Genomic DNA, 22598 nt, shown 5'->3' on the forward strand with positions numbered 1-22598 from the left:
TTCCTCCCACTCTAACCCTACCCCCCTCCTGCTGCTCTGATTGGCCGGGACAGTGTCAGGGAGGGGGCCAGGGAGCTGTGCTTGGGGCAGGGAGGTGTAGGAGCCAGGCAGTCCCAGGGAGAGCCAGACAAGAAAACAAGTGGAGGAGTTTCGCGACACTATGCCTGACAGGTGGAGTCTAAACCGAAGGCCTTTGTTATGGAATGTTGTGGAATTCTGGACTTTGGAAAGAGGAAATAACTGAACAGGAAACGTGGCTACAGACAGAGGGCTGTGATGAAGAGCCCTGTGGCGTACGGGAATCCGGTCATGTTTGGTCAAATGGACTGGAATCATCACGCCCCCGGCCCCCCCATAAGGAGGGGCAAGAGTGTGGAAGAGTTGGGAGACGCTGGCTGGGCTAAAGAACAAGAAAGATTAGCACATTTACAACATCTACACCATCTGCATCAACTCCAACAGCAGCAACAGGTGGGATATCCCGGTTATGGAATGGTGCATCATCCTCTACATGGGAATGCCATGGTTCCGAGTCCGGTCGGCCCAATTTCTCCCCCGGGTTTTCCGATGCCAGTCCACGGTGGTATGGTGCATGTCCAGCAAATGGTGCCAGTTGGTTCGGTACCTCCTCAAATGCACATGCCGGTGCAATGGCCAGTTCAACAACCTCAAGTTGGACAAGTTGACAAGTCGAATGGTTACTACCATCCCGGATCAGAAAATGGACATCTTGACGTGAGAATATCGGAATGGAAAGGAAAGCATTGTTTTTACCAAGGTCCAGAGGAATCCCGAAATCAGGATTACAATGCAAGAGTACAACCAGAACATGACAACAGCAACTTAAATTATGAGGACACCAAATATGAGGAGGACAGGAGAAGGAGAGACGATTGGGATCGAGAGAGGGACCATCGACAAGACCTCACGGACAGGGAGTACAATCGGAGATATGATGACCGTTATGACGACCGTGATCGGGATTATCGTGACAATCGGAATTATAAGGAGCGTGACGATTACCCTGAAAGGAGGGACAGGTACGCCAGAAGAGACAAGTACTACGACCAAAAAGATGACGATAGGGAGTATTGTGACTCAAAAGAAAGGTATAGGGACCACTACAGGGAGCGAGACAGATACTATGATAAGAAAGACGACACTTATGATAGAAGAGAAGATGATCGATATGACTCTAAGGATAGATATAGTTATGATCAAAGAGGTGAGGAAACTTATAGTAAAAGACGGGGGCATTATGAGAGTAGACAAGATGATCGCGACAGATATAGAGAGATAGACAGATCTGATAGGTACAAAGATATAAGTGATGAGAGAAGAGAAGACCATTATAACAGCAGCAGAAGGAGGGACCCTTATAGAGAAATGGACCGCTATGAAAGAAGAGACCAATATGACTATGATAAAGAAGATCGGCACTATGACCACAGACCAAGAGACAGGTACCGCGATATACGCTCCCTTTCTGACGATTCACAATACGAGGAATACCCCCAAAAGGACCGCAAAAAGACCCATTGTGAAGAATGGGTGGAACAGCAGAACAAGAAGCTGGAATTGGGCCTCTCTTTTGAGGATCCAGGGGTTTACCGAGCCAGCGAGGACACGGAGAGGGGATACGAGTCCAGCACCGGGAGTACCAAACGGGGTCGAAAACCCGTCTATGTGGGGTCCCTGGATAGAAACAGCTTCTATAGGAAAACGGCCCCAAGCTCCTTACGAAACTGCCAGTTCGCCACCACCAGGAAACAAAAGAAAGGTAAACACAACCAAAGCCATGTCTGGAGAGATAAGTAATACATGTGTGGGTTGTCAAAATGAGTAATATGAGGTGATCTATTGTTCTAAAGTTGTATTTTACTTTTCAATTTGTTATTGTCCTTAACGTATGCAAGTATCTAAAACATTTTAGGGATAAGTGAACTGGTCTTAAAGACATGAAGCCCGTGTACATGTATTATAATATGACATCTAATTCACCAACTACTTGTTCTAGTGTTTAAGTGTTCAAATCCTTAGTTTAAATTGTGTTTCAAACATTTCAAACCTTTGTACTGCACACTCAGTAACTTCCAGTGAGACCGAGGTTGTATTGCTATTCCCATACACAGGATGTTAGTGGTGGTAAGTGTCTCGTCTCATTCGTGACCTCTAAAGATCCTTGTCTAATCAATTCGACAAAAACGCTGACCAAAAAAAAGCACACTCCCAGCTGTGAGTGAGTCTGTCTCGCCCCTTCTTCTCCGAGCGAGCTGTCAGGTATGTGTAGGTGCGTGAACTCGAATAACCGGTCTTACAGGGGTAGAAGTTTTTTTGTCGTCATGCGCTCATGCTTTTAGCTGTTTACCTGTTTTTGAGTGCCATACTTTGCATTGCTAATGTTGTACCTGGAACCAAAACTAGTTTGAGGAGTTGTTCTATTGTCAAAGGTCGGCTTTTTATTGCTTTTGTGACGGAGAGGAAACAAACGATTGTCCTGTTTTGTGCATGACTCATAAACACACAGCTCTTCTAACTGAAAGCATGTGCTTGAACTAAAGCTGCATCACATCACTTTATGGAAATGTTTGTTTTATAAGGCCCAATGCCTCCACGATCCAGGAGATTTTAACCCGTATTTAAAACGCAAACTTCCAGTGTCAATGTTGTTTCTGCCCTGAGGTGTCATCACATGATCACCTGTTGTTTAGTTTTGTAACTTTCAGCCATCTTCTCGGACGTCATTAGACAAATAAATTGCATAAACTGGCCACTGTATTGGTACCTCTGTTGTATTGAATTAAGCAAATCATTTGTTGGCAAATCGCAAGGCAGTATCGGCAAATTTTTCATTTTGATGGCCAGTGTAAACTTCAGTCAACTATGTGCCTACAAACTTTGTATACTTGTATATTTTAAACAAGTGTTTGAGGCTTTTGATGCTTCAAAGTCAAAGTTGTGCTATTATAATACATGACATAATCAGACCTTAAGTTTCAGGAAATTTGTGAATAATTTGAAATATAGTGAAATATCAGCAAACATACGGCCATAAACCCATGTTGACCGCATTGTTTTAGAATCTGCACATATCAGTTGTTTAGCTTTAAACTATCTTGACAATGAATAGTTCATGCTGAACTAAATTTGCCAAAGCACATCTAGTTTCTTCTCAATCTCTGGGTGGAAGATAAAATAAAAAAATCGGAGGATCTGGCATTTATTGTAGACCATTATAATAAAGTGTAATGCAGGAATCTAGAACAACATTTTGAGCCTTTGGTACAAACCATCTTGGTGAGCCTGTGATACATGTTTATATGAAATGCACATTACAGACTTTGTGAGGGGCTTTCCTTGCACTGGACCCTGGGTAAGCACTAAACAGGTACACTTTACCCCTTAGTCTGATGATTAGTGTTACAATACAAAAATTATTGATTTAGATTCTAAGGAAAAGGCTCGATACTCATGACTGATTTAGATACAACAATGATAATGAAACATTCTAAAACTATTCAGGAAATGTCCACATTCATCCTATTCACGCAAGTTTCTTTTTCAATATAGATACTTGTACAAAATAATATCTACAGTAGTTTTGATTCTAGTTTTGGTATTGATTCGTTTTCTGGGTATCGATTTTTGTTGTTGTTTACAACCCATATACCGGTATGTAAGCTCCATGTAGTGTTTTGGCCTTTACTAACTTATTTACAACATATGCACTGATCCTAAAGTACTGATCTATTGCTAAAAATAGTTGGTTAATACAGTTCCATTATTTGTTTCACATTCGTGCTCAAATACTTGGAAGTGCACTCGATATGAGAGTGATCATACCGGTCGTGCTCTTGTCTCCGTCTGAGTAGTAGCAGGTGGCGCCCCTTCGGACAACCCCTCCCCCCGTCACCTACAACACCCCTCGGACCACCATAGATCCAATTCAGGAGTCCATGTTTAATCTCTAGCGTCAGCATAGTGAGTGGATAGCGGGGGTCTGTCTGGTGCCAGACAGTACCTCCTCCTCCTTCACTACAGTCTGACAGTCCAAGTGTGTGTGTGCAGTTTGGAAGCTTAGGCTGTAAATGACGCCATGTTTGAAAAGGCCACATGGACATTTACTCTCTTTACCCCTGCGCTGTCTTCTCGTCATCCTTTAATCTTGTTAAATTGTTTCAGCTCGGTCAGGTCTTTGGAGAGCGGTTGATTGTCCAGGCTAAAAACATTAGAGCATCATCACAGAGTGGTTATTGTGGGTCAGTGACATTGAGGTCTTGAGAGATGAACCTACTATATGAGCCGTTTGACATTGCTTGGGCAGCACAATAGAATAATCGATCGATATTTATCAAGATATCACTGTAATAGATGTTTGATCCCAAGCTCTATATTGGCCGCCATTTTTCTGGCAGTAGTGCAAAACATCCATGGAGATAAAACGTTAAAAAGTAAACGAAAGAGTGCTGGAACAAGCCAATCAGCAGCTGGGTCAATGCTGGTAAATACATTTATCACACTAGTGCCAAAAATTTTAATTAATGCCAAGTTTATTTGGCATCTTAAAATCACCATTGGTTTTACATTATCTGAAAATCCCATGATGTGAGATGGCACAATCCCAAGCTTTATTCAATGTCACACTATATAGTATGCTGCTCTACTTACGTTTCAGCTTAATTTTGGCATTTTCCTGTTGTAAATACTGACTGGAGTAGGCTATTAGGCAGAATACCAAAACTAACATACTCTAATTGGTCAAAATTGGTAATTCTTGTAATTTAATTTGAAGAAATACATTCAATCTGTTATCAATCTGTCATTTAGCGATCATTGGTTTGGACACTGTTGTGCAATGTATTAAGTGTATGTCTTTGATCACATTGTCTAGGGGTGTAAGCTGTTTTTAGACTACATACAGTAACTACAGCGCACCAGTGTTGGTAACATTGTGTGCAGTTGTAGGTCAATAACATGCTACCTCTATGAAAAAAACCCTGCTACTCAACATTTTCTCACATAGTGGTGTGGGAAAAAGGCTGACATTGTTAAAGAGTGAATACTTATTGCTATACTTATTGTGTAGAAAAAAACAACAAATAACTATTATTAAATGCAGTTTAATTGCAATAATCTCTATGGATCTGTTTAGTTGATTAAGACCATTATTCTTAGTATGTTTTTGCTTTATTAACAGTTAAAAATAAGATTGTAGCACAATGCTGACTGTTTCATACCTACTATGTTTAATCATTAACAATCATTCTTTGTAATTGAAATTGTAATCTTCATTGACGTCAGAGCCAGTGTTACTTTTGCTTTGTGACAATAGATGTGTTTGACATTACAATGAGAGACATATTTCTTTTGAATGAGCTGGTGTTTCTTATGAAAACAGTGACTAAGAAAATACTTTCCTACCTTCAGTCAGGTGGAATCCAGTTATGAAATACTTGAACAATAAGGGCCTAATTTAGAACTACCAGATTGATTATTATGCAAAAGATCTATGTACAGTATCAGTTACACCCCTTAGTTACAGTTGAATAAGACCAAAAACAATTTCCTTTTATTGGATATTATGTGTTATACTTATTCTTGGACCTCCTTTCTGCTACTGTTGTCATGATACAAACTTTATTTTGACAATAACAAAAGTTTTTAGCTTTTAAAAAATATTTTCATGTTGTCTAATCTTATGTAGTTCTGTTATAAATCAAGATCAATCCAAAATTATTCAGGAAAAGTCCAGTTATTTTCTTGTTTTTCTTGCTTGCAATTTATTCCGTAATAATAATCCAAATCAGTTATGCAGTTTACTAGTTTTAGTGTAGTTTTTGTTTTGTAAATGTAGTACTATAACTTGTACTTGGCATCAATTATACGTTACTATTCTAAGTCGGTGTGTGTAAATGTTTCAGTGCAACAGTTGATTCTTATTGTGATAATCCTTCTCCACCCTAAGGCAGGCACCTGTCTTTTCATGTTTTGCTATTAACAACTGATAAAATGTTGTCTGATCATGTCTTGACACCGAACGTTTTCCCACACAATTTTCCCACGCAGGAAATGGCACACAATGGCTGAATAGGAAATGTAAATGACTGGTGCTGGATCCACGTTTATTTGAAATCGTCTAAACGTCTTACACTGTCGCATGTATGGGCATCAAATAGGCGTATTGTTCTCCCCTTCACTAGAAGACGGTGCTTCTTAAATGGAGTGGCCCACCATTTGTTTGCTTATTTGGCCCCCAGCGCTCCCATGCAAACGTGATGGTCTCTTGAAGTAATCTGATATTATTCATTGCATTCATTGAAACTATACTGAGATATTAAGTGTAGTTTAGGTAGCAATTATTTTGTTAAATTAATCTTTTGTTTCTAATCGTGTAGATCATTTTTTGGTAGTTTTCTTTAAAATAGCTATGTAAATCAATAATCATTTCACAATATGTCTAGTGTTACTAATATATCTGCAGTGGCATAGTTGTGAGATTGTGTGCCAGTGGCTGGAATTTAACCTCCTGACCTTTGACCCCAGAGATAAACACTGAATAAGCCTCTGTGTGCATCCTATAACGACTATACACATGCCAGCAGATATTACCATGAACTTTGAGTCAAAGTATCTAGATTTACACCTTTCACCTGCTAAAAGCAACTTAAAAAGCAAAAGTTGAATATGATTTACTGTGTCATACGTTCAAAAATGAAGAAAATAGGAATGGAAATCTAGTACTTAACTCTAATGTACACTAAAAAATATTTAGTGTACATTGGTTTATTTAGCATAGTCAGAAAGGACATTCTTTCACATGTGCAGAAAACAGGTTTTGCCTTATTTTGATTACATGTCTTGTCTTGCACTTTTGTGAGTAGAAGTGGACTATAAACGTCAAGCTGCTTCTTGTCCCAGTCGAGCTGCACTTGTGTGATTATTTGTATTAAGCCACTCCCTTTAAACTCTCCCAAATTTTGGCCTGATACAAAGAGGCCCCTCTACTCTTGTCGTCATGGGAACAGGGCACTCCGCTGTGAACTTTAGAGCGGAGCAAACACAGCAGCGTCTGCTCCAGGCCAAACTTTTGACTTGGTGTGTTTGTAGTGTAACACAATGGAGGTAATGTGAATTTGTCATTGGAAGCAGCTTTCAAAGCTGGTCCTGGAAAATTCTAGATCTATTATTCTATTCGGGGCAGTAAATGCTACATTAGAAAGTAAAATGGCAATATGGCCTATGTACAGTTTACATTTTAAAGCCAGTACTTCTTTGGATATTGGCTGTTGGGAAGGTGCTAACTCAGCTTCTACTTAAAATGAATCAAATGTAATGTTTGTCATTTATTAAGGTAAAGTCCTAATTATCTGTGGGCCAGTTTTGCCGGTCTATAGTGTGACATGTTGAATTGTGTTATTTTATTCATGGGTTTCAGCTTCCTGTTGTGTGCAACGTTTTGAGGACAGTTGGTGCTTTCATGAGGGGTCGTCTGAAGCGTAAATACAAGTTTCCGACTGGAAGTGGCACATAAACAACACACCAAGTCGTTTGCACAAGTCTGAGAAATGGGAATTCTGGAAACAGGACAGACGACCCAAGTTGTAACTAAGTGGACATTTGATTGATGGAAGGCAAAGTAGACTTAACTACAAATAAGATTGATTGCAATATATTTCGTATTAACTCCGATAAATCTCCCATCCGAACTGCCCAACAAGCACTTGTTATAAATTGTTAACAGTCCTACATTCTTGTCAGTCTGAAACTCATGGCCTGTTCAGTTTTTTTTATAATGCTGCAAAGTTTGTCAGTTTGTCAAATCTGAAAGAAACGTTTGAGTCCAGTTCAACTTCAGGAACAATCACTGTGATCAAAATCAGCTTGACAAGGGCGGAGCCTTCTCAGACTCAGCCTGGACATGAACTAGAATTTTAAAAAGTGATTTACACAAGCTATATTTGTAAATATGTTATAGCCACTGCCTATTATTACGTGCATAGCTAAATTAGTATAAGTAAAAAGGAGTTTTACATGATTTGAACAAGTGAGTATATGCTTAATGAATCTAATGATTTGCTAAATTCTGATTTAAGGACAGACTATTTCAAAGCCATATTTCTGCAGTTTTCCCTATTGGCTCTGCAGAATCCTCCATGTTTTAACAACGACCCCAGTGGCCATCCCCTCCTGTCAGTGCAGCTCTCTGGAGGCAGCTTTGTGCTTGTAATCATGGTGGGTTCATTCATTCTCATGGTAATTGGAGCTGAGGAATGGCATTTCTGTAGCGGGACGGTCCAGGCAGGTTTCGGGACGTTGTACTGAGAATGGACACCCCGAGAAAGCCCACTTAAAAGCCCGTGTGAACGTGTGCGAGGGGAGACTGTGCAAATGTGGAGAGGTTTGAAGCAGCAGGTGGGTTACGCCTCATCAACAGGTTGAAGTAATGAGATTTTGTGTCGAAAAGAATTAATCAGGATTTCAAATGTCATCTTAGCATAAATTTAAGCTCCGGCTATAGAAATGTCATGCGACTTTGACTTTGAGTGCAGTGCATTTGGTTTTAATGAGCTGTAAGTTTTGCTTGACTAATTCCTTTTGTTCAAGTCGGTGTCGTTTGTCTCTCTTGCTTTATTTGGCTATTTGTGCACATGACTGGAGGTGAAAGATGCTTCTTAAAGACACTCCTTACGTTTGCACACCCGATGATTCATTATGATGCAAGATGTGTTTGACAAAGATGAACAGCCACACCAACTTTGACAAGCATTGCATGACTGATTTTGTAGGTTTCAAGGGAATTGCTGTAAACGACATAATATGTATTTGGTGCAGTTAATTCAGACATTTACTAAAAAAAAAAAGGAAAATTACATTATTGTATTAGTAGTAGTAATTTTCCAGTCCTATTACAATAGTGGTACAGTCTCTGTCGGAAGCATATTTCTATATTGTTGCATTTGGCTCCCGTGGTGTTGTTATATGGGTCAGAGTTGAATGGACCTCATGATTCTGTTTTATCTATGCAGACATTCCCAACCCCATGTGGAGTTTTAATCCAGGGTGTTTAAATTCTTTGATCTAAAATAATATGCCACTAAAAGCAAATGCGATTGGAAAATACTTTCAGATGACTGAGGCAAGTCTCATGGTATAGAAATGTTTAAGGGTTTTTATATAGGCACACCTGTTGTATACATCTGTATTCTCTATTCATCTATATTTCTGCATTTTTAGAGTTGAGGGAGACACAATCCCCAGAGGACACAAGATGAGATTTTGTCATTATTTCATATTGTTGTTGTCATTATAGCTCTGTTTTTTGAACTGCAGCTTCTCATGAGATGTAACTCACCAGTGTTAAGATTCTCTTTTGTCAAAGCTAAATGTAAACACATGGGAAGAGTCATTGTATAGCATGACACAAGATCATGTGTTTTGGTTGGATATATTATCAATGCCATCCTGGGTCATAGGTGTGTTCTGGCTTCGATCATTATGTTGTCAATATAAACTCAACAAGTGGTCCCGTTGCTCATGGCCTGTGTATGGGCCATGTATGTAAAATGGGTCACATTGAGGTCATGCATTTTTGCAGGTTTGCAGTGTTGGATCTGACCGAGCATCGGGCCATGCTAAGTGGAGCATATGATGTTGTTTTGTCTCTCTGTGGAGGATCAAACGTGGGAATGAGTCAATTTACTCCAATTAGCTTTGAATCTTTTGTTTTGTTGGCTCACGTGTGACTTTTGGAATTCCCATTAGTGAACTACTTATTCATTATTGAGGGCAAGAGAGAGGTGGCTGGTCTGTGGTGGAAGTTGGCATGAGAAATAGTGGCGGGTGCTGCACGGGAGGTTCGGTGCAAGCCACGAGAAAAGCTCCTTTGAGTTTGAGCTTTAGCCCAGTCACGTGAAGCAGAGCAGGGGAGAGAGAGAGAGAGAGAGAGATGAGGTCAGGGAGGGAGACAAAGGGCAGGTGGCCAGGGGATCAGAAGCACAACACAAACTTGTACTTTGAAGTAGAGCTGCGTTATTATTAATAACATTTTGATCAAGATTGAGATTTGGTCAATGATATACTTTGGTTTTTAATTAAAAGCCAATCCTCTGTCAGTACAAGCATGTGTGGGAGCAAAGTTCAAACTTGACTTGTGGTCAAAGGCAATAATGTAATGTTTAGTCAATTTAATATTTAACAAATAAGAAAAAACAAATTGATTCAAAAATCTTGAGCAAAATGTCCTTTTTTTAATATCCCTCAACCCTGGACATGGGTAGAAATTGAGTTTTTTAATGTTTTGATTGTATTGTTCTGGTTTCAAGGCTTGAATTTCCCCTGAAAGGAAAAATTAGACAAGTAGTGTGATTTGTAGAAAATAATTTTATAGTTAAATTTGAGATTGTCCGCTATTATTTTTTGCTGGTGTATTTGCCGATGCCAATAATAAGACTTGGCAGGATTGTGTGATCATAGACTTATTTTTTGCCTAATTGGCCTCCTATTTCTATTTTTACTCATGAGCCTGTTTAAAAAGACAATGGGGAAACTGATAAAAAATCAAATATCTGCAATAATCCCATCCCAGACTTTTGGTAACATGCGTGTCACTCGTCTGAAGCATCTGTTCAGAGTGTGAGGTGACATTATCCATGATCCTTTATCCGTCAACACAGGCAGCACAAGTATCTTTATATAGCTTTTGTTAAATACAGCTATAGAGAAACGTACATTTTCGATATTGTGCTAAATTCTACATGCAGTTTTAGGCACCATTTATACATGCACAGTTGGTTCTTTTGATCCCATGGCAAATAAACTGTACGCCCCATACAGCCCCATAAACATGTACAACGCTGTTATCTCCCCTCGCCGCCTCCTCCTCAGTGTCCACAGGTCCCTGGATACGTCTGTAGACCATTGTACCACACACAAAGCCCAAGTCCACCCCACTCCTATTTCCATTCATAAAAAACACTGATGCGTAAAACCAGGCTCACCCTCCAAGTCCAGGCACCCCTCAAAGTCCAGCCCCTGTGAGTGATAGCAGAGACGTGGAGAGGACACGATGAAAGGGGGGCATGGGCTGGGAAAGGCCACAATGCTCTTTCTTGTTACAGTGACATCTACTTTACATGCCTGATCCATTCTAATTTAAACCTCAATTGTATAGCTGTAATCATACATATATTAGAGCTTATTCATCACAATAGTGCAGACCTGGGCATTTGTGGCCCCAGGGGCAAGATGTGGCTCTCGGCATGTTTTAATCCGGCCCCTAGAAAGATTTTAGTTTCTATTTTTTAACTGTCTGCACTTGAATCCTTAATAAAGGTGACATTAAATGAATTAAATAATAGATTCAATAGTCTATATTTGACAGAAAAGTGATATTTTTCACACCAATGATTGCGGACTGGCCCTCCGCGACTTGCCTGGATTCGAATATGGCCCTCGGAGGAAATTAATTGCCCGCCCCTACACTAGAGAATGCTAGTTGTTACATTAAATAAAACCGTATCCAATCATTAACTGTATTTCTCTTGCTCTTTCAGAGATGACGCTGCTGTCGTCTCAACCGAAACCACTGGACTCCCCTCCGGTCCCGGATGAGACCCCGGCTCCGAGCGCCGAGGCGGAGGATCCGGAGGTGAGGATGCTGGAGAAGAGGTCAAAGGTCATCGAGGAGCTGCTTCAGACTGAGCAGGACTACATCAAGGACCTGCAGATGTGCGTGGAGGAGATCATAGAGCCACTGCAGCAAAATCAGGTGAGAACTGAACTATAGAGCATGTGTTTTAACTGTTCTCCTATTATTGTTAAGCTAAAAGAGTCTTGAAGGGTCTTGCCTGTACTGAATTGGTTATTGCTAATTGATTTGAGACTAGATCTTGACAAACTGGGTGCTATATACTGTAATTTATTTAGCACGTAACTGAAGGAGGTATTTTACATGTTTACAGGTGAGGAATGTGGACTTTGAGGGTCTGTTTGGAAACATAAGCTCTGTAATAGACCTGTCCCAGAGATTGTTTGACACGCTGCAGGACTCGGACTCAATAGGTAAGAGAAAATGAATGCATTAAGTAATGACCAGGTTTAATCCAAGCATTGAGATGTTTTCTAATGTCCGGTCTTCTTGCAGGGAGCGCATTTCTGACCTTCAAAGTGGAATTGGAGGAGGTCTACAAAATCTATTGCCAAAACCACGACGATGCCATATCTTTACTGGAGACGTATGAAAAAGATGAGACTATCCAGCGAAATGTAGTGGAGTGTCTGGAGAGGCTCAGGTAAGTCGGAAATGGGGCAAACCTTGTATTCTGTTAAAATAATAATTCCATGTTAGTTATAGTTCTACACAAAGTTCTACATCAAAGGCATTTTTTGACACGTAGATATTGCCTTATTTGCCTTGACCTCCTTGAAAATGAAACTTGATGACAATTCAAGCAGGCTTGGTTTCCTGTAACTCATTTTCCCCGCGCGTGATTGAATTTATTATGTGCTTCCACTGGACTTTGAACTTTTTAACGTATTGTAGTTATGAGAAAAACAGTCTGCGCTTAGTAAATCTTTAAACAATAGCAAACCGTAGGTGGTTGTTAGTGTGTGGTTTGCTCAGAGTTTCAGTGGACTGCAGTAATGTGAAGGACTTAAAGAATGCGCCCTGCCTTGTTATACACCTGTCAGAGTTTCACCTGCATTACTCAGGAAGTGGTAGTGAAACGTTTAAAGATGAATATATTTGTGACGTACAACTATAATGCTGTTTGTTTTGGCCATGTTGTCATACAAATCTCTCTTTAGATTCATTTGCTGCTCATAAACTGCTTATAAGTGTAGTCAAGTTTTATGAGTTAAACCTGCCGTTTGTTCAAGTTTTAAAAGATACAGCCATAAATTGTTAACAGGGTGTTGCCTTGTCGACACTTTTGTGAGTTTCTGAGTAAAAATAGAGCGTATTACACCAATTTGTGTCTTGTTGCAAATGTTAAAACTTTTTTGTCCTCTGTTTATTTCCATCCAATGTGCAGGGTCATTTATCGAGCCTGGTAAGTGACTGAATTGTGGTTTGCAGCATGAGAATAATTTTGACCGCATGGCTACTGCTCACTAACCCCAGCAAAATGACCTATATGCATGTTTATTGTGTGATTGTTGTGCTCTCAATGCCTTAATTATGATACATAAGGTCATTGATTTGCTTGGATCGACATGGGTTGAAATTATGCTTTGTTTTGCTCGTCCATGAAGCTTGCATTTGTGCTGAAAAGCTCATTCAACCTTTGCCTTTTCTCTCCTTGTGAGGTCATGTTGATTCTTGTTTTCCGGGTATGCAATGCCATCTTCTGGGCTAAAACAGCAACTGCAATTTTATGTACATAATCTTTATTGTATGAAGTGTAAAGCTGAATTTTACCTCTGGCTTCATACTTTACAGTGTTCTAATCAATCATTCTGATAAGATATTATCTTGTAAGAAGGATTATGATTATTATAAATAACAACTTAATTTGATTTATAGATCATTCTTGAAACAGAAAGCTGATTTGCCCACTAAAATGCATTAAAACATATTCTGGGTTTTTCCCCTCAAGTGTTTATCCTCATCAACATTACCTCTCATTATTCCTACCTACTTTGTGGAGATCAGAATTGAGTTGCTGAAAACCCTTTTAACCTATATTTAAATCATGTCTTTGCATTGTTTTTCAGGGGCAAGACCAACTACATAAACCTGGGCTCTTTCTTGATCAAGCCGGTGCAGCGGGTGATGCGTTACCCTCTGCTGCTGATGGAGCTGCTGGGAGCGACACCAGAGAGCCACCACGACCGCGCCGAGCTCACCAAGGCACTGCAAGCTATCAAAGAAATCAACGTCAATATCAATGAATACAAGCGAAGGAAAGATCTTGGTGAGATGGATTTAGATCGTAGAAAACAATCACACTTGTTGTTATGTTGTCAATAAATCTGATTCTGATTTATATTGGTACAAGATTTGTTGTTTCACATCATGTCATCTGTTACATTTGTTTTTCATTACACACCCTGAAATTGTTCTAAAATGCTTCCATGTTGTCCACAGTGGTGAAGTACAGAAAAACGGATGAGAACACATTTATCGACAAGATCTCAAAGCTGAGCATGCACTCCATCATCAAGAAATCAAATCGCGTCAGCAGCCACCTCAAGCACCTCACGGGGATCTCACCACAGGTAAGCCAATGGTTTGCCTTTTCTTTTTATCCTTCTAGTTTATTTTCAGAAAAGATTTAACGATTTGTTTGCTTTTTGTTCATAGATAAAAAACGAGGCCTTCGATGAAACTGAAAAGAGATTTCGGCTGCAAGAAAGATTGATCAGGTCTTTCATCAGAGACATTTCTTTGTACCTCCAACACATACGGGTAAACGGACATTCTTAAGCTGATGTACTGCTGAACTATGGGAAATTGCTGGTGTACCGTAATTGAATATTTGTGTCATTTTCCTTTAGGAGTCGGCCTCTGTGAAGGTCTTGGCAGCCATGAGCTTCAGCGACATCTACTCTGATCGCAGTGTGCTGGCTCCTGAGCACTTCCAGAGGGCTCACCGCTCCATCAGTGACAAACAGTTCACCGAGTTTGTGAGTATTTTGATCATCCGTTATGGTTTAATAATGAGAACGTATACGCTCTAATGGTCTGAACTCTTGAGCAGAAGGAACGCACAGAAACGCTGGTCGTCAACCCTCTGAACCAGCTCCTACTCATGTTCGCCGGACCCCACAAACTCATCCAGAAGAGATTCGACAAGCTCCTGGATTACGACAACTGCAAGGAGCGCGCCGATCGACTCAAAGACCGCCGCGTGCAGGACGAACTGCAGGTGGCGCGCAACACCTACGAAGCGTTTAACGCACAGCTGCTGGACGAGCTGCCCAAGTTCTACACGGCGGCCGACGAGCTGTTCATCGGCTGCGTCCGGGCGTTCGCTCAGGCTCAGAAAGACTTCATGAAGACGACGCTGGGAGAGCTAAAGCCCCTCCTACAGGTGAGGAAAAGGAATTACAGCACTCATGTTAAGTGAAAATGGACTGAAACAATAATTTATTCAAGTAAATTCGGACACAAATACTACAAAGAGATCAATTATGTGCTTTACAATGAAGAACTTAAATTTAGCTAATAAGCCTCTATTAGTATGATGGTATGTTACAATGTATTTCAGTATGTAAAATGTTAATTCAAATATTATACCCGCTAGATTCTTATTCTCAGTACATTATATTACTTAATACTATTAGCTGTATAATAATGATGTACAATAAAATATTTGTTTTTTTTGCTTTTTAGTTCTCCAGTAAACTTGGTAAAGATGGAAACATCATCGCCAAGTTCCAAGATGAGCACAGCCGTGTTCTCCAGCTCATACAAAGCTTTAGTTTCTGTCCGGACAACCTCCCTCCTGCTGCTGCCGCCGCCGCCACCACCAAAAAACCCTTTGAGAGGAAAACGCTGGAGAAACAGACGTCAAAAAAGCAACTACAAACGGTGAGTTTGATGTGGCAAATTTACAGTTTTAAGAAAAATACTATATGTATGTCATTTTTTTTTCGCAGCCTACCAAAGTCGTGCAGACAGAGGAGCACCGCGCAGAGCTGCTTGTGCGTTACGGCCCGGAGAAACTGTTCCAGGCCGACAGGATCTTTAACGCTGCTCAGGATCTGGACGTTTCCATACAGGAAGGAGATCTCGTGGGCGTCATCAAGCAGCAAGACCCAATGGGAAGCAACAATCGCTGGCTCATTGATAATGGAGGTAAATCCCCTTTAGTAGTTCACTCTGGCTCATCCCTCAATTCAATGCTAAAGCTTTGTCAGTCTATTTGTTGTTTTGTGTTTTTGAAAATGTGCTTTATTATGACAGTAGTACAGAAACACCATCATGTTTTTCAAATGGAGCTATAGTTTTTCATCTTTGTAGTTCACTGGCACAAAATAATGCCTTTTTTTTTTTTTTCTTGTTACAGTGACCAGGGGATTTGTGTACAGCTCCTTCCTCAAACCCTACAACGCACGCAGAAGCCAATCGAACGTTTCCATCGAGAGCCAGTCGTCCAATGAGTCTGGATACGGAGGCTCCTCCCCCGTTTTCTCGCGTCAAAACAGCAACAGCACCCTGACGTTCAGCCAGGACGCCGCCACCGTCAGCTTTTCCACATCACAACCCCCGAATCAGCCGTCACCGCACCCCTCTCTAGACTCCGAATCATCTCGAAGGAGCCACAAAAGCGACGCGCCAGATTTAGTCAGTCAAAGCAACTCGCCCAGAAGTCAGAAGGAGTACTCGGGCCATCGGAATGCGGAGCTCCCCCATTGGCATTCAGGCAATCATAGAAACTCGTACAACGCAAATCGCGCAAGTCCAAGTAAATACAAGGAAGTGTCGGATCGATCAGAGACGGACTCCAATTCATCGTCCAATAGGAGTGGACGGTCGCAGTACGGACACGCGGATAAAGGGTATAATTCCCACCAGTTGAGAAACGGAAACGGCAGTGAAAAGAAGAAGCCCGCTGCTTACTCTATAGAAGACTACATCGAGCCAGAGCCTGAACCAGAAGCAGAAGCGGACGATTTGGATGGTCATCAGGTAAGATCACAAAAGCCTGTATACAGAACTGTTTATAATATTCTAATTCTGTAATATAAAATAACATCCCGTTTTGTAGCTTTTAAAATGAAGTACATTTGACAGTGCATGAGCAGAATCTTTCAAAAAATAACAGCCATCGAACTTGATGCTTTTCCATTTTTATTTCTACGTAAACAACATTGTCTTATACATTTTCCAGCATTATTAAATCCAAAAATACGTGAAAGATGGATGCCTAAAATAACCAACAACTTACCACTTCTCTGTCCTATCTTTTTTCAGATATACTATGCACTCTACTCCTTTAACGCCCGCTGTGCCAATGAACTGAGCATTTCGGCCAATCAAAGACTGCGGATTCTGGAGTTCAAGGACATGAACGGCAACGGCGAATGGTGGCTCGGCGAAGCAGGCGGAAAACGCGGCTATGTGCCTTCAAACTACATCCGCAAATCAGAATATACATGATCCTCAAGACGAACGCGAGCAAGACACAAAAAGACACTTAGTTTCTTCATGAAGTTTGGACCTTAAGTGCTGCTGAAATTGTATACTTATATTTATAGAGTTTTTAAATATTTTTACATAAACTTACTCCAAGCAGTTGAAAAACTTGTGAATCTCACCAGATGGTTTTCATAATCTCTGGAGCTAAATAGTATTGGCACATGGGACATTGCAATGAAATGTGAATGTGGTTGATCTGACTTGTGCAGAATGACTTATGACTAATGTATTGAAGGCATTTTCTGCATGTGGTGTAGATCTTTACATTTATGATATGGCACATTTAAAATGCAATTATCAACAAATTTGAAGGCACTTAATTTATGTTTCAGTGGATCCAAGTTTGATGTGCCTCTTGGGCCATAAGCAACATTTGGAGTGCTTTGAAATGTGTATGAATCATCTGAATAAAATAAAAGCCAAGTACTGTACATAAAACTGATTGTGTTATTGCATTTAATAATAATAATAATAAATATAGCCGCAAGCGGCAATGATCGGCCCTCGCTACGCCGCCGCCACGCCGCAAGAGGAGGGGGCGCTAACGCGCCCCAATTGTCCTTTTATTACGCCTACTGCTGAATCTGTGACGCTGTCACATCTTCTCCCCTTTGTTTTACCATCAAAAAGCAATTTTATTTTGAATTCTTGGCAAAATACACGCACATACACCGTGACTCTTTGAATAAAAATGTGGATAACTTTTGATGGTCCACCCCTGAAGATGAGTCTCACCAAATTTCAGGTTAATAGGGCTGACGCCCTAAGAGGAGTTTGTGAAAGTCTAAAGTGTAAACATGTTCTGGTGATTTCCCCATTGGAATAACATGGAAGGTTTCGGTCATCGTTACGGCAACGCCATAACAATTATGACATGGGTCTCATTGACTTTTTTGATGGGCATTCTAAAATTGAGTTGTGTGTCAAATTTCATATAATTTCGCAAAACTAAACATTTAACCTCCATATAAAATCTGTAGGGGGCGCTGTGGCTCCAAATTAATTTATTTCACTTCAAGTAGGTTTAGGGCAAAGAGTTTAACAACTGATTTAATTTGACGCAATTCGGACTTTATCTGCGCAAACGGCAGAAATTTTAAATATGGGAGATTTCTGAAATTCTAGCTACAGTTTGCGGCTTCGCCGCACTAGATTTGGTGGTTTTCCCATAGGGATAACATGGGAGGTTTATGTCATCGCTACGACTACGCCGTAAAAATTAAGGCATTTGTCTGATTGGCTTTTTTGATCGGGACGCCAAAATAGAATTTTGGGTGAAGTTTAGACAATTTTGGTAAAACTAATTTTTGACCTTCAATGTTAATTTAAAGGTCACTCTGTAGGGGGCGCTATCGCGGCCATTTCAATTTTGTCAGCCTAAACTGGTCCAAACTAGAAAGTTTAACAACTGATTCAAATTTGGTCCTAATCGGACTGGTTTTGATCAAATGGGAGCAATTTTTAGATCTGCAATATTCCAAAATAAGTTGTCCAACTTTGCGGCTGCGCCGCACACAGACCGTTAAAGGTATCTCAAAAAATTGAATAACTTTAGATGCCCCACTTGTCCAGAGGACGTACGCCGATTTTGAAGTTGGTGGGCAAAACGCCCTAGGAGGAGTTCGTCAAAGTTTGACGTGAACAAAATGACTAACACAGCGTATTTTCATTTTCAAAGGAAGATGGCGGCCATAGGGTAAGTCTGGGGGCGTGGCCACAATGATTTTTTTTGTTCGTCCTCACGAGAGGAATGCGTGTCCCGAATTTCGTAGCTTTACGCCAAAGTTGACCTCGGGGCGTCTTCCATAGGCGCAATGTATTTTGACTTTTGTCGGTGGCGCTGTCGCGCCATTTTTTAACGAAAAAAAAAATGGCCCAGAAAAAATAAAATTTTTCGCCGATTCTGAATTTTGGGCAAAGTTTGGTGAGTTTTTGAGCATGTTCAGGGGGTCAAATTAGAGCTCAAAGCGCTGAAGAAGAACAAGAAAAATAATAAAAATTAAAGCCGCAAGCGGCATCCAACGGCCCTCGCGGGCCGCCGGCCTTCCGACTCTGCTCTCTGCATTTTACAGAGATGGCGCTAACGCAATTGTCTAAGAACTAAGACAGCGACACATTGGACATGTACAATGCTGTGCTTAACCAGTGCAAATGAAGACAAATATCGGTCAAATGTGCAGCTCCAGCGCACAGAGACCGTGACACTTGGAATAAAAATATGGATAACTTTTGATGCTCCGCTTGTGTAAATTATTTTTCCCAAATATGAGCTTGATCGAGCTATTGCCCACAGAGGAGTTCATTAAAGTGTGAAGCATAAATGTGAACATTTCAAGGATTTGGCGTTTTTCCCATTTGTGACAGTATATTTGCAGCTCCACGGCACAGAGACCGTAGCACTTAAAATCAAAATATGGATAACTTTTGATGCCCCATTTGTGTAGATGATTTCCCCAAATATGAGCTTGATCGGGCAATCGGCCTAGGAGGAGTTGGTGAAAGTGTGAAGCGTGAAAATGTGGTCATTTTGGAGATTTCGCTGTTTTCCCATTTCTGACATATATTTGCGGGTCCGCCACACAGAGACCGTAGCACTTAGAATCAAAATATGGATAAGTTTTGATGGCCCGCTTGTGTAGATGATTTTCCCTAAATATGAGCTTGATCGGACAATCGCCCTAGGAGGAGTTTGTTAAAGTGTGAAGTGTAAAAATGTGGTGATTTGAGCGATTCTACGATTTTCCCATAAGGATAACATGGGATGTTTCTGTCAACGCTACGGTTACGCCGTACAAAATATGACTTTGGCTCTCATACTTGTATGATCAGGATGGCAAATTAGAATTTAGTGCAAAATGTCATGTCATTTGGAAAAACTCTATTGTTTATAGGCCACTCTGAAAGCCAAATAGTCAGAATTCTGGGAAACGTTTGCGGCTCCGTCGCACAGAGACCGTAAAAGTTATCCTTAAAATTTGGATAACTTTAGATGCACCACTTGTCTAGAGGACGTACACCGATTTTGAGGTTGGTGGGCAAAACGCACTATGAGGAGTTCGTTGAAGTGTAAAACATAAAAATGTGGTAATTTGAGAGATTTTGCGGTTTTCCCATAGGGATAACATGGGAGGTTTCTGTCATCGCTACGACTACGCCGTAAAAATGTAGGCATTTTTGTGATTGGCTTTTGTGATCGGGACGGCAAAATAGAATTTTGGGTAAAGTTTAGACAATTTTGGTAAAACTAATTTTTGACCTTCAATGTTAATTTAAAGGTCACTCTGTAGGGGGCGCTATCGCGGCCATTTCAATTTTGTCAGCCTAAACTGGTCCAAACTAGAAAGTTTAACAACTGATTAAAATTTGGTCCTAATCGGACTGGTTTTGATCAAATGGGAGCAATTTTTAGATCTGCAATATTCCAAAATAAGTTGTCCAACTTTGCGGCTGCGCCGCACACAGACCGTTAAAGGTATCTCAAAAAATTGAATAACTTTAGATGCCCCACTTGTCCAGAGGACGTACGCCGATTTTGAAGTCGGTGGGCAAAACGCCCTAGGAGGAGTTCGTCAAAGTTTGACGTGAACAAAATGACTAACACAGCGTATTTTCATTTTCAAAGGAAGATGGCGGCCATAGGGTAAGTCTGGGGGCGTGGCCACAATGATTTTTTTTGTTCGTCCTCACGAGAGGAATGCGTGTCCCGAATTTCGTAGCTTTACGCCAAAGTTGACCTCGGGGCGTCTCCCATAGGCGCAATGTATTTTGACTTTTGTCGGTGGCGCTGTCGCGCCATTTTTTAACGAAAAAAAAAATGGCCCAGAAAAAATGAAATTTTTCGCCGATTCTGAATTTTGGGCAAAGTTTGGTGAGTTTTTGAGCATGTTCAGGGGGTCAAATTAGAGATCAAAAAGCAGAAGAACAAGAAAAATAAAAATAATTAAAGCCGCAAGCGGCATCCAACGGCCCTCGCGGGCCGCCGGCCTTCCGACTCTGCGCTTTTGACTTGATAAAGATGGCGCCCTTATTGTGTCTTGAATAAAAAAAGAACTTGACAGACGGCGACACATTGGACATGGCCAATCCAGTGCAAATGAACACAAGTGTCAGTCAAATTTGCTGCGCCGCCGCACAGAGACCGTAGCACTTGGAATAAAAATATGGATAACTTTTGATGCCGCGCTTGTGTAGATAATTTTTCCCAAAGTAAAGCTTGATCGAGCTATTGCCCACGGAGGAGTTTGTTAAAGTGTGAAGCGTAAATGTGAACATTTCAAGGATTTGGCGTTTTTCCCATTTGTGACAGTATATTTGCAGCTCCACGGCACAGAGACCGTACCACTTAAAATCAAAATATGGATAACTTTTGATGCCCCGTTTGTGTAGATGATTTTCCCCAAATATGAGCTTGATCGGGCAATCGCCCTAGGAGGAGTTCGTTAAAGTGTGAAGCGTAAAAATGTGGTGATTTTAGAGATTTCGCTGTTTTCCCATTTCTGACATATATTTGCGGGTCCGCCACACAGAGACCGTAGCACTTAGAATCAAAATATGGGTAAGTTTTGATGCCCCGCTTGTGTAGATGATATTCTCCAAATATGAACTTGATCGGACAATCGCCCTAGGAGGAGTTCATTAAAGTGTGAAGCGTAAAAATGTGGTGATTTGAGCGATTCTACGATTTTCCCATAAGGATAACATGGGATGTTTCTGTCAACGCTACGGTTACGCCGTACAAAATATGACTTTGGCTCTCATACTTTTATGATCAGGATGGCAAATTAGAATTTTGTTCAAAATATCATGTCATTTGGAAAAACTCTATTGTTTATAGGCCACTCTGAAGGCCAAATAGTCAGAATTCTGGGAAACGTTTGCGGCTCCGTCGCACAAAGACCGTAAAAGTTATCCTTAAAATTTGGATAACTTTAGATACACCACTTGTCTAGAGGACGTACACCGATTTTGAGGTTGGTGGGCAAAACGCACTAGGAGGACTTCGTTAAAGTGTAAAACATAAAAATGTGGTAATTTGAGAGATTTTGTGGTTTTCCCATAGGGATAACATGGGAGGTTTCTGTCATCGCTACGACTACGCCGTAAAAATTTAGGCATTTTTGTGATTGGCTTTTGTGATCGGGACGGCAAAATAGAATTTTGGGTAAAGTTTAGACAATTTTGGTAAAACTAATTTTTGACCTTCAATGTTAATTTAAAGGTCACTCTGTAGGGGGCGCTATCACTGCCATTTCAATTTTGTCAGCCTAAACTGGTCCAAACTAGAAAGTTTAACAACTGATTCAAATTTGGTCCTAATCGGACTGGTTTTGATCAAATGGGAGCAATTTTTAGACCTGCAATATTCCAAAATAAGTTGTCCAACTTTGCGGCTGCGCCGCACACAGACCGTAAAAGGTATCTCAAAAAATTGAATAACTTTAGATGCCCCACT

General features: G+C 40.7%; 1 protein-coding gene across 3 annotated transcripts; it reads left to right on the forward strand.

The window, feature by feature from the left end:
- Positions 1–90: 90 nt before the first annotated feature.
- dnmbp (dynamin binding protein) lies at positions 91–17584 on the forward strand. Of its 3 annotated transcripts, none has more exons than XM_072456563.1 (14): positions 91–1780; positions 11553–11767; positions 11961–12060; positions 12143–12290; positions 13035–13052; positions 13717–13916; positions 14090–14220; positions 14306–14410; positions 14500–14628; positions 14703–15035; positions 15338–15535; positions 15604–15802; positions 16014–16636; positions 16922–17584. In XM_072456563.1, exons 1-14 carry the CDS (start codon positions 277–279, stop codon positions 17105–17107), a joined length of 4089 nt encoding a protein of 1362 aa, XP_072312664.1. In that variant the 5' UTR covers positions 91–276; the 3' UTR covers positions 17108–17584. The 3 variants fall into 3 exon arrangements, with proteins under 3 accessions (XP_072312664.1, XP_072312665.1, XP_072312666.1); XM_072456565.1 differs by lacking the exon at positions 91–1780 and adding an exon at positions 8214–8232; XM_072456564.1 differs by lacking the exon at positions 13035–13052.
- Positions 17585–22598: the final 5014 nt, after the last annotated feature.

Source organism: Eucyclogobius newberryi, unplaced genomic scaffold, assembly GCF_026437365.1.
Source record: "Eucyclogobius newberryi isolate DKJ021-1_F unplaced genomic scaffold, fEucNew1.0.hap1 SCAF_20, whole genome shotgun sequence".
Lineage (NCBI taxonomy): Eukaryota > Metazoa > Chordata > Actinopteri > Gobiiformes > Gobiidae > Eucyclogobius > Eucyclogobius newberryi.

Coding starts and splice junctions, on each gene's coding strand:
- dnmbp (XM_072456563.1), top strand. CDS start 277: ATGAAGAGCCCTGTGGCGTACGGGAATCCGGTCATGTTTGGTCAAATG. Junction 13,917..14,089: donor CAAGCGAAGGAAAGATCTTG/GTGAGATGGATT, acceptor TGTTGTCCACAG/TGGTGAAGTACAGAAAAACG. Junction 14,411..14,499: donor TGTACCTCCAACACATACGG/GTAAACGGACAT, acceptor ATTTTCCTTTAG/GAGTCGGCCTCTGTGAAGGT.